This window comes from Octopus bimaculoides, chromosome 2 (assembly GCF_001194135.2).
Source record: "Octopus bimaculoides isolate UCB-OBI-ISO-001 chromosome 2, ASM119413v2, whole genome shotgun sequence".
Taxonomy (NCBI): domain Eukaryota; kingdom Metazoa; phylum Mollusca; class Cephalopoda; order Octopoda; family Octopodidae; genus Octopus; species Octopus bimaculoides.
The window spans coordinates 29,470,356-29,483,329 of record NC_068982.1 but is presented as its reverse complement, the minus strand read 5'-3'; the positions used below and the strand labels follow the sequence as shown (position 1 = coordinate 29,483,329).

General features: G+C 34.1%; 1 protein-coding gene across 4 annotated transcripts in view; it reads left to right on the top strand.

The window, feature by feature from the left end:
- The window catches only part of LOC106876029 (ras-specific guanine nucleotide-releasing factor 2), a 563,899-nt gene that overhangs the window by 252,810 nt on the left and 298,115 nt on the right, over positions 1-12,974 (top strand). For all 4 annotated transcript variants that reach the window (XR_008266647.1, XM_052976037.1, XM_014924405.2 and 1 more), the window contains exon 3: positions 10,555-10,702. Coding sequence is in view for 3 of the 4 variants with exons in the window: in XM_052976037.1 (XP_052831997.1) it covers positions 10,555-10,702 (148 nt within the window). In the remaining variant the exon portion in view is untranslated. The remainder of the gene's footprint in view (positions 1-10,554; positions 10,703-12,974) is intronic.

The following is a 12,974-nucleotide window of genomic DNA, read 5'->3' as shown; positions in this document are numbered from 1 at the left end:
CTGTAGGCGCAAGCAGACTGCACATGGAGACAACATGATCGATAGTCTCATTTTGTTGTTGGCATATACAACATAATGGGGAGCTGCAGTTCTTTAATATGTTGGCCTGGTAGTTCTTTGTAGGTAGGCATTGATCTTGGGCTGCTATGATAAACCCCTCTGTTTCTGATTTCAAGCCAGAGGCCATTAGCCATTGATGGGTAAGGGCTTTGTTATTATTATTATTATTATTATTATTATTATTATTATTATTTTCATATACACTCAACAGATTAGACTGTTGGAAAAGAATCCTAACATCGGGCTACAACAAGTAGCCTTAGATGCCAAGAACATTCTTAAGTATCCTAGCTGTCCCTAATAACACTGTTTTCTAGAGCTGTACTAAACCGGGTTTTATGCCTATTTCCTTTATCCATCTGTTCAAATCTTTAGGGATAGTTCTTAATGCACCTATAACTACTGGGATACATTTTACCCATACATTCCATAGTCTCTGTAATTCAATAGCTAAGTCCTGGTACTTTGCTATTTTTCCTATACCTCTCATTAATTTTTTCATCATTTGGGACAATCAATTATCTGGCATTTTCTATTCTCTTTATCTACCAAATCAGGACTTCTAGCTTCTATTACTCTGTCAGTCTGAATGTTTAAGTCCCACAACATCTTGTATTTTTTACTTTCTAGTACTTTACTAGATTTATGTTCATACCATTTATCTATTATTATTATTATTGTTCAGTAGTTTTATTTTTATAACGTGCTTTCACTTCACTACCGAGCGCAGCTCTGTGCGCCTTGGGTATGTGTTGTGGTTTGCTGTGGTGCTCTTATGGTTACTGTATTGAAAGTGTTTTGCGTAGGATGTGTGCAGTGCCCAGTAGTGCAATTTTCTGTATGTTATATGTATTTGTAAGTCCTGGTGTTTTTGTTATGTATTTGTCTGAATATTTTTTTATTATACCTAAGGCACCTACTATAATAGGAATTGTTTCTGTTTTTAGATTCCACATTCGAGTTATCTCTATTTCCAGGTCTTTGCATTTTGAAAGTTTTTCCATTTCTTTTAGAGAAACGTTGTCATCTACTGGTATTGATACATCAATTAGAAAGCATTTTTTTTCTTCATGATCTTTGACAACTAGTGCACTGGATGAAATGTTTAGTGGTGTTTCGCCTGTCACTATGTTTCTACAACTGGATGCCCTTCTTAACACCAACCACTTACCAGTGTACACTTGGTGGGATTTTTTTTTTTTCTTTTGTGCCACCAGCATTAGTGGGTTTGCTAAGTAACTTGCAAGGCAGAAAAATAACAAGAAAAAAAACAAAGAAAGAAAAAGGAAAAAGATCCCTCAACTAAGAGGTGGAGTATTTGAATGGAGAGAAAGATGGATTCGTGCCAGAGACAATCACAGTTTTTTGCTTTAGAGAAGATACATGGCTAAGTGGAAGTAGCTGGGTAGAAACCTTAGCCCATCTTTTGTCTTACATATCATATAACTTCATATGACTTCCTCAACTCCTTTCACATATTTATTCCTTATTTACTCACTAAATGTACCCCTAACTTATCCCTTATTATAAATTTGTTTGTTATTTAATCATGCAACTATCTCCTTATTCAATTAACTCTATATTCATTTAATTATTCAATCACTTAGATACATTTATTCATTTAATTATTTAATTAGTTATTTATTTAACCATTTATTCTCTATATTTATACTTCTATCTTTTATTTATTTAATTACTTATTGAATTATTAACTATCTAATTATATAATTACTAATTATTTAATCACTCATTTCAATTAGTTCTCATAAACACACCCTTATATTGATCTCATTTATAAGTAAATACCACAAATGATCTTATTCTGTTTCAGTGGTTACTTCCAATTATCTCAAGTTAATTATAATCTGAGAATTAATTCTTCATTCCACAGCCAAGTTTTGTTTTACTTTTCTGCTGCATCACACTGCAATGTCTTACACATTACTAATGCAAGATATTGCCCAACCACTGGGATTTTGTTTCTATTTTTTCTAACCAAGAAAAATTGTATTTAATACCTTACTTCGCAATTGCTTTTGTTTGTTCACATTTGAGACAGGCATGGCAGTGCAAGTTAGGAAGTTTGTTTCCCAACCAAGTAGTTGTGAGATCAGTCCCGTTGTACGACACCTTGAGAAAATGTTTTTTACTATAGCCCCAGGTGAACAAAAGCTTGTAAGTGGATTTTGTTGAAAGTAGCCTATCATTTATGTATGTATCATCATCATCATCATCATCGTTTAACGTCCGCTTTCCACGCTAGCATGGGTTGGACGATTTGACTGAGGACTGGCAAGCCAGAAGGCTGCACCAGGCTCCAATCTGATCTAGCAGAGTTTCTACAGCTGGATGCCCTTCCTAACGTCAACCACTCCGAGAGTGTAGTGGGTGCTTTTACGTGCCACCGGCCCGAGGGCCAGTCACACATAAATGCATATATATATATGTATTTACATATATATATATTTATATAAGAAAATGAGGTGACAAAGGAATAAATGATTATCTTATGCGTTTCATTAGCTTACAGCTGTTTCTACAATTAGATGCAGTGGACTGAGAGTCAAGTGCCTGAATAACATACTAGAGCTTCATCAGAGCCTTAAATATTTATATGTATGTGTGTGTATGCATATGTATAAGTTGGTGTGGGTCTGTTTGTCAGTTCCTTTAAGGTAAGAAGCTCCTCAAAGGCCTTATCCCTCAGCACTTCTTGGATCTGAAGTCCAATGAAGATGCCCTTCTTGAGCTTAGCAGAACTCAGAGCTGGGAAGAGAGTGCACAAGTGTTGGAAGGCAGTGCCATTTTTGTCCATGGTTTTCATGAAATTCTTCATTAAACCAAGCTTGATATGAAGAGGAAGAAGCACCTTGTTAATGTCCATCAGAGGATTTTCTTGGACACTGTGTTCACCAGGCATGAAAGTGCTCCTAGATCCCAAGTCCTTCTGCTTGTAGTGCTTGGATACAGCCCGACTGTCCCAGAGACAGAGAAAGTAACAATACTTTGTGAAACCTGCTTGCATACCCATAAGGAGCCCAATGACCTTGAGGTCCCCACGGATACTTCACTGGTACTGGTTGTACTTGACAGCTTCTGAAAGGAGCTCTGTATTGTTATATGACTCTTTCAGATGGACTCAGTGGGCAATGGGAATACTGGGGTATTTATTCCCATTGTGCAGGAGCACAGCCTTCAGACTTCACTTGGGAGAGTCTATGAAAAGACGCCAGTCTGAGGGATTGTGTAGGAAACCAAGGAAGATGAACAAGCCAGAGACATTTGTGCAGTAGCACAATCTGTTCCCCATGTCAAATAGTGAAGCAAAGTCCTGGTTCCATGTCCTGATAGATACAGATCATGGGCAAGGTGATTCAGGTCTTCCTGCATGATTCATTACTACTTGCTCCTGAAAAACAGAGACATAATCTTCAGAAGAGATCATCTTGGCAGAATCTTCCCCTGAAGGCATTTCTTCATCTGATGAAAGAAGAAGATCTTTATTTTCTGGGAGTGTAGAGACAGGGAGATCATCTGAGTGGGGAACGGGTCTCATAGCTAAGGGAAGGTTGAGATATTTTGATGTTTTTTCTAGAAGGAGCATTGAAACCTGTTATATTTGCTAGACAACAATAACAATCATCTGCATGATTTCATGGCTCTCTCAGACCATTGGGACAGCAGAGTTGAAGGCTGCTTTTTTTGCTGTTAAATCATGCAGTTAGTTCATTGTAATAGGGTTTACAACAGATGTGTGGGGCCCAGAATTTGTCCTGATCTCCAATTTTACAATCAAAATAATGAAAGTAAGCAGTTCTCAGGAGGGAAGTAATTGTTCAGCACTGTGCAACTGTCATGAAATCCCCACACGCATAGCAGAATGAATTTGCCTTGTTGATGCTTCCTCAGTGTTTTGAAGTGCTTGAATCCATTGTATAGATATATATCATATGTATTACAAAAATCTGGGAAACAAAATAAAGACTGACCATATATATGGTTGTGGAGGCACATAGCTTAGTGGTTAGGTTGTCAGCATCATGATCATAAGATTGTGGTTTCGATTCCTGGACCGGGCAATGCAAAACATTTCATTTCACGTTGCTCCAGTCCACTCAGCTGGCAAAAATGAGTAATGTTGCAATGGACTGGCGTCTCATCCAACTGGGGACCACATACGCCATTGAAACCAGGAAACCGGGCCCATGAACCTGGCTAGGCTTTAAAAGGGTGCATTTATTTATTATATTATCATATATATGGTTATGTGAATTGTTGCAAAATCATAATAATGTATATCTCAAAAACTAGAAGTGATGAGTGAAAAGTGGTTTTGTATTTGAAATCAGCACCCCAAAATTAGGCTAGAACAACTATTTCTATGTTTGCCTCAATTTCTTTGTAAACTAGTGTAATGAGAACAATGCAGTTACTGCAATCCCAATTATAAAAAAAATGGATGGAATGGTTACGGTTGAATAACTTTTAATCATATAGGATGGTCATAGATGAAATACTACAATCATGCTTGTAGTGCATTGACCTGAGTCTAAACAGCAACAGCAGCAATGACAACAACAACAACTGTATAACCTAAAGAAATTGCTGTTACATTTGTGGTTGAAACAAAGGCAGAAATCAATTCATACACCACATTAGTTTACACTAAAGTCTCTAATAGCTGTCTTTGTGAAGAGTAACAACCTTTCTAGAAACAATGTTTCTTTCTCTAAAGTAATTTCTCAGTTAAGATTACTTGATAGGCTTTAATACAGTGTAAAGGAAACTGAAATAAATGAAATTAAACAAATAATAATTACTTAAATACTACTAAAAAGCATGTCGCAACACATTTAGTCTCATAAAAAAAAAAAACAGAACCATTAAGCTGATAGCAACAACAATTTTATAACAATTAAGTGAGTACACTTTATTGAATTAATAAAATAATCATTAAAAGTAGGATAAAACAAGACAATACATCCTCAGAAACAATGCAGAGATAAACAAAAAAAAAACCTGCTTGAAATTGAAAAGCAGCAACAGCTTTCTATGTCATTTCTGGTTCTAAGAATTTTACATACATGACAGATACACAAGCTATGATACTATATTGGGAAGTTTAAAAAAATAAGCTAAGCTAAGAACAATAACTCAAGTGGGCCAATGATATACATTTAGATAGATAATTTAAAAGTTGTACAGAATGATATATGTAAATATTCTTAATTAAGTGAAATCTCTTTCTTAGACGGTAGAAGAAAAACAAACTAGTAATGACTATTAGTAACTCCAAAAGAGATATAATTTTAATAGAACTAATGATTAATCTCACAAAATTACTTCACATGTTAAGCAAAGAATCTGATTTCTGTAGACAGAAGGACAACTATGGACAAGTTTTAGTCTTATTGGATTTCACCACCATAATATACTTTACAAATGCCTGCTTTAACCATTTCACAGGTTTTTTTTTTTTTAATGCAGAAAGGTGCAGCCATGATTATATGGTTACGAAAACTGCTTCAGGATCATGTTGTTATTATTTCTGTCTCACTGCAGAGAACTTTGAGCAAGCATCTTCTACTACACCCTGGGTCAACTTGTGAGTGAATTCAGTGGAAAGAAGTTGCATGGAAACCTATTTTGTCTGAGTGGACATATACATACAAAATAGGTTTGCCCGCACACACACACACACACACACATGCATACACATACATATATACATACATACATACATACATACATACATACATACATACATATATATATATATATATATATATATATATATATATATATATATATATGGCAGGGGTCATGTGTGTGTATATAGTCCTTTGTATATCTGTATATCATAGTTAACGATACATCATAGGCAAACTTCAGTTAAGATCTTGTCCCAGTGTATTTAAAAATACAATATATATATATATCAGAAGCAAACACAAATCACCCTAGCAGTGTCCACTGAGAGGGTAGTTTTATTTCTACTTCATTGGGCTCTGTCAGTTGTATGTACTTACAATCACCTGCATTCCAAGAAGAAATCTGTCACCACTTATATGGGAAAACAGAAAATAAATATTCACTGATGTTTGAAATAGCTGTCCAGCTGAATTAATATTCATCATGTGCAACAGAAGTGCTAGGAGATAAAAATTTTCCATCTGAGCTCTTTACATAACTTTTTCATTAATAGCATGGTCTCTAAGAAATTCACATTGTTGGTTGTATACAGCACCTGTGAAAAACATCAAGTCTGTTGTAAATGCAATCTGAATTTTTTCGTGTTTCAAGGCAAAGATAGCATTTGGCTCCATAAGTGGTCATGTCAAAGCATAATTTTCCCTGTACACTGAGCAGTCATTGGAAAACATAATTTTCCCTGTACATGGTGCAGTTACTGGAAGACTACTGTAGCAGCCATCAACTTCTCTACCACTTTTACAGGAAATTTTGTTCCAAGATAGAGATCTTTGATACATACTTCAGATTCTTATTTCCAATCTTGATAAGATAGATATAGTCATAAATTGGTGGATATAATATTGATCTTCTCACAGGTGATACAAAGTTCAACTTTTCTGTATTTGTATTTAAAGTAGATGTTATTTCCTGTGCAGTCTTTCTACATGATGGCTTAGCAAAGTAATACCATCAACAAAATGCATGGTTTGCAGCTTCTTGTGCACGCATTAAATTTTGTTTACTGAGCTGCTTAGTCTTTGTCATAATGAATTTGATACAAATTACCAACAGAAAACAAGTGACATGGGGCTAAAGCAGCTCTGTATTCCCATCTAGTGTTCTAATGTTGTCAGAGATTCTTTTTAGTTATGCCACAAGATGAATAATCATCTGCAGTGGCTCCCAATGATTACTGTTAAAAGCATTCTTGAAATCAATGAAATTTATGATAAGAGGATGCTGGAATTTGCAGCACTGATCAATAATGTTGCACAGGGTATCTTTAGAAAGTCACTTGACTTGCTAGGAATAGCAGTCAAATGTTCCTTAAATCACATAAAAAGAAGGAAAACTTTGGATAATATAGTCTAAGGTACACTGTATCTGAATAGAAGATTGGGTGGGCATGGCCAGAGAGCTTTTGATCATGGGTCTGCTTGATCAGGTCTGGTTTAAGTGAAAAAAAAACCAGCTTATTCTTAATTGACCTCCGTTTTTTTTTTTTTTTAATTGTGTATGGACATCATCACAGTTCATCTTTGTCTAGAATAGCCATTGTTCATTGTTGGTACTCCGTCACTTATGACGACAAGGGTTCCAGTTGATCCGATCAATGGAACATCCTGCTCGTGAAATTGACGCGCAAGTGGCTGAGCGCTCCACAGACATGTGTACCCTTAACGTAGTTCTCGGGGATATTCAGCGTGACACAGAGTAACAAGGCTGACCCCTTGAATTACAAGCACAACAGAAACAGGAAGTAAGAGTGAGAGAAAGTTGTGGCGAAAGAGTACAGCAGGGTTCGCCACCATCCCCTGCCGGAGCCTCGTGGAGCTTTAGGTGTTTTCGCTCAATAAACACTCACAACGCCCGGTCTGGGAATCGAAACCATGATCCTATGACCACGAGTCCGCTGCCCTAACCACTGGGCCATTGTGCCTTCACAGCCATTGTTCATACATGAACTTAATTTCTCTGGTCAAGCCTCCACATTGTTGTTGAATAAGAAATGATTATCTCCCTTGTATTAACTGTCAACTAAGAGACGTCAGATGGGTGAAGGAACTGTTATTTGTCTTGAAACAGGAGCTTCAAAATCTTAGTTTTGTTTAAGTTTCAAATCACAGACATCATATATGTCAAGAAAACCAAATGAAACCCTATCAAACTATGATAAACCTTCATAGAGAACTTGCATTTTTCTCTATAGTTAACCATAATGTACCTCTAAAAATTAGGTTTCTTTTTTATTGTAGAAGTAATTACACTAGACCAGTGGTTCTCAATCTTTTTTTTGCCTATGGAGCCCTTTGATTCCTATTTTACTCTACTGGACCCCATCTTTATAAAATGCTATTATATTTTTATCACTAAATATTATTAGGAATTGTATTTTAAAGATGTTGGTTTGTTTATGTCCTTGCAAATTAGTGGCTGAGCAAAAGTGCCAGAAAGAATAAGTACCAGGTTTGAAAAACCCTATAGGAGTAGGTTTGTTTGACTAGACCCTTGAAGGTGATGCCCCAGCGTAGCTACAATCTAATCACTAAAACAACGAAAAGATTAGAGGAAAATATATGACAGGCTTCTTTCAGTTTCCATCTACCAAATCCACTTGTGAGGCTTTGATTGGCTCAGGGTTATAATAGAAGGTGCTACACAATGGGACTGAACCCCAGACTGTGTGATTTCAAAGCAAACTTCTTAGCCTCACAGCCATACCTGCGCTTTCACTAAATATAGATTCCATCGTTACATTAACAGGTAATAAAATAAATGTCAATTGGATTAACCTCATTTATTTATACAAGTCAATGAGCACTTCTGCTTCTCCTCTTAGAAAAACAAAACCATTCAAGAGAAGTATTTTGTTGCTATTGTTTAATAAAATTGTTTATTAATACTCAAGTATTCAAAATGTTTGTCTTCAATGTGAGTCAAGATAATTTTCAGATCTCACATATTTTCCAGTTTTACATTGATTTTGTAATAGGAACTAGGTTATTTGTCTTTATGTCAGTTCAATTACCAGTTAATTCATCAATCTAATTAACAATTAATTATTAAGCTTGGTTTAGTATAAATCTGTAATGCCTGCAATGCAATCTTGTCAGATATTTAGATATTTTATGTGTGCGTGTGCGTGTGTGTGTGTGTGTGTGTGTATGTGTGTGTGTGTTAAACTAAAACACCTCCTTGTTGTTTATATACCTGTCTTCGTCTTTTGTTTTTCTGCAAATTTCAACTATATATAGAAAAACATATATATAAATAAATATATCCATGTGTGTGTGTGTGTGTGTGTGTGTGTTATCATTTCCTAGCTGACATGGGTCGGACAGTTTATTAAGATTTGGCAATGGCAAGAGCAGAGCTCCATTGTCAGTTTTGGCATGTTTTCTATGGCTGGATGCCTTTTCTAAAGCCAGCCTCTCTACAATGTGTACTGGGTGTTATTTTTGTACTACTGGCTCTAGTGGTGTTTCCAAGTTGCAAGATAGAAAAAACAAAAAAACAAGGGGGGGAAAAAGGCATGAGGTTTTAGGGAAGAGGGATGGCTTTTGTGCCAGGTGCTGAGAAGGAAGCTAAAGTGCAATAAAGAGGCAAGTACTAGTGTTTTGATGTACAAGAGATAGATACACGGCTATTCAACATCAAAAGGATGAATAGTAGTAACTGGGAAGAAAATGAAGCTGGGAGTGATGGGCTGGCGGAGAAAATTGTCAAGGTACAAGAAGGTGAGCATAAGAGAGGATACAGTTGGTGGATCAAGAGGTACAGGGAATGTATATATGTTTGTGTGTATGAATGTATATATGCTTGTATGCATATGTGTGAGATGTTATTTCTACATTCATTTATATATATATATAAAGATCACAATTCTCATATATATATATATATATAAGGAATACAACTCTCATACATATATATATACATGTATATGTCTCCAGTTATATTTTGTAACAAAACAGCTTCAAGTTGATTTTCTTTGTACATGGGATATTAAAATTGCTGTTGAAATAGATTCTAGGGATCTGAATTGATTTGAATGTAATGCAAAGTTCCTTGAATTATTCTCCCTTAAACAAAAGAATTATTGATGTCTTCCATTTTATTTTGTCATGGGAAGAATTATATTTAAGTCCTATTCTTTTTTTTTATTCAATCCATTGATTTAACTTTTCTTTCAAGTTAGCTGTTGCTATACAGAATGTTGACACTTAAAAAGCAAATAAAAGAAAGTAATAATTTTCTTCAAACAATTTTATTTTCCTATAATTCTATATGACATTATCCATCTTACTAAATTGATAAAATGATAATTTTATCCTTCACAAGATCTACAGTGACTTCTTTGTTATCAGTGAGAAAAGAAAATTATCAATAAAATAAAGTCAAATGTAGAACATTCACACTTTTCTTTCAAATCCTTTTCATTGACTAAATTAGACTTTGTCTTTAGTGATATTTCTGTTACAAATACTTGTACTTTTATTGTTTCCTTTTTATTAAAGTATCATTCATATTTTAGATGTGTTTCAACAATTAAAATTGTTCATTTTACTATTTAGGATCGTCTGCACTTACTACAATGTTTATTTTCAATAAAAATATCATTTCTCTGGTGGTTATGTTTATTTCATTTATTCAATTTTTTTTTTGTCTGTATTATTTATATTAATAACTCATAATTGTAAGACTCAAAATATATTGTTGCTTTCTTTTTATCTCTCAATTGTCTTCTAATTATTTCTTCCTCTCTTTTACCTCTCGCTTTCTTTTCATTAAATTTTTTAGCTATAGCAAGATGATAGAATGCAAAGAAGAACTGGAACAGAAACATTTGCATCTTCTACAGATATTAGACAGTGAAAGGCAGGCGAAATGGCATTATGTCCAGCAAACAGAAGAACACACTGCCGAAATTAAGAAACTTAAAAACGAGGTTAGTCATTAATCTCATTCAAGAATTTTAAGTAAAATTAAAAATCAAACTTCCTTTCTTATAAAACATGTTTTGCAGTTGTAATTCTAAAAAAAAATTATTTTTAAGATATCATATTTTGGATGCTTGGTTGCTTCTTTTATCTCTGTTTATTAAGAGATAAAAAGAAATATTTTACTTTCATGTCTTCTAAATAATAAAAATGATAACAATGTGAAATAATGTTTTCAACTTTATCTTCTACATCTAACAATTTCAAAATGTATTACCATACATCAAACATGCATATTTGAATACAACTCACCATGACAGCTGTTTACGTTACACAGAAGCTCTGTGCATTATTTGACTTTTATCAGTATTTTTTTCTCCACAAGACACAGAATCTACTGTTTATGATTCCATATGGTACTCTTCATTTATGCTATATATTTCCATTATCCTTCATAATATTATTTAACAGATTTTTTATTTATATTTAATTGTATATTGTGAAAGTGAATATGCAAATAATTGTATATTTTAATCCATTTTTCTACTGATTCTTCTATCAATATTAGCGATGAAATGAGTCAATTTATATGATCTGTGAAACACGTTTGTCAGCCCATTGGTTGACATCAAACATCAAGAATTTTGCTGTAGCACCAAGACAGTTTACATAACTGGATAAGAGAAACTGATCCCACGGTAAATGTTACATGCAATCAAGTAGTGTTACATACAGGGGCAGATTTGTTACCCATCTATAAACTACCGAGATTCTGATTTTACAACCTCTGCTCTTTGGGAAAAGACCAACTATGTTCTGCAATAATGGAACTAACAAGGTTTATTTGGGTTTTATTTGTAAAACAACAATTTAATTTCAGAATTGTAGCTGTTTCATTGATTAAAGAAATATATGAAATCTTTTTCCTTTTCTAGATATATTAAAATTTCTTGCTTTATTTAGTACTTTTGAAATTATTTCTGTGTTTGCATGTATAAATGCGTGTGTGTGTGTGGCTTGCATGCTCAGTATTTGTGTATCCTTTTTCAGATATTTTATTGTGCGTGGAAATCCTGTTTGGAATAATTAAGCTGTATTTCTGTTATTTTAGATTATTTTGACTGAATTATTTTTAATGTATGGCTTATTAAAAAGTTGAACTTGTTCACTGGATGTTTTGTATGCTTTGCAAGAGAGGAAAGACTTGCTGGAAAGTACTTCCCTATTCTTTCAATTCTTCATAAAATGATTACAAAATAACATATTCTTTTTTTTCCAGTATCTATTTTCAATAATTTAACTTTTAATTTAAATTAATTTAATTCAGTTTTAGCTTTTATCGTTTGTACATTCACTAACATCTCTATTTCAGAAAGTTCATTTCCTTCATCAGTATGAAATCTTTTAGAGAATTAATTACACTAAAAAAATACTTGAAATACATTATAAAATAGATTTTATAAAGCATAAAGAAGATTGATAAATTTCTAGATTCATAAATAAACATTTTTAAATCAAAAAATTATTTTAAAAAATTTAAACAGTTCTTAATTCACTTAGATTGAGAGTGAAATTAATGTACAAATTTTTCAGGTTTTTTTGTCTGATCAGTACACTTAGACATTTTCTCAGCAAAATTTTTTTCCAATTTTAAGCAAACAATATATTGGAAAATGTAATGTAAAGATTCCTGAGAAAATATTTCAATCTTAATCGCATCTGTTTATGGTACCCATGGCTAATTCATGATAAGTTTTTACTTATATTTTAGCATTATTGAACTAATTACTTGTGGTATATAGTTACCCTACTTTATATTTTAACTCAAGGGCCCACAACCACCAGGCTAGGGACCAGTGTTAGACTGTGGGTAATTTGGTACTGAGATGTATAGACTGAATAGATTAAATTTTGTTTTATTTTATTGTCTATTGCAGCCTGAAGGGTGTTTTTACATTTATATGTATTATATACGCTATATCTATCTATCTATCTATCTATCTATCTATCTATCTATCTATCTATCTATCTATCTATCTATCTCTCCGGCTCTATGTAGACAACGGTGAACAGGTGTGGTCGCCGTTTGTGCGGCGCGCTTTCCCGCAGCTCGTCTCCATGACCGAACTGCAGTCGTGGATCAAGAAGAGGCCGAGGAAGGGCGAATGGCACCGCGAGTGTCGCGCTGCTCTTCGGCAACTCCAACAACCCGGGTCAACCTTGAGCAACTGCATCACAACTAACGCATTCTATAGTGGATTAGTGGAGGGAACGTATGAC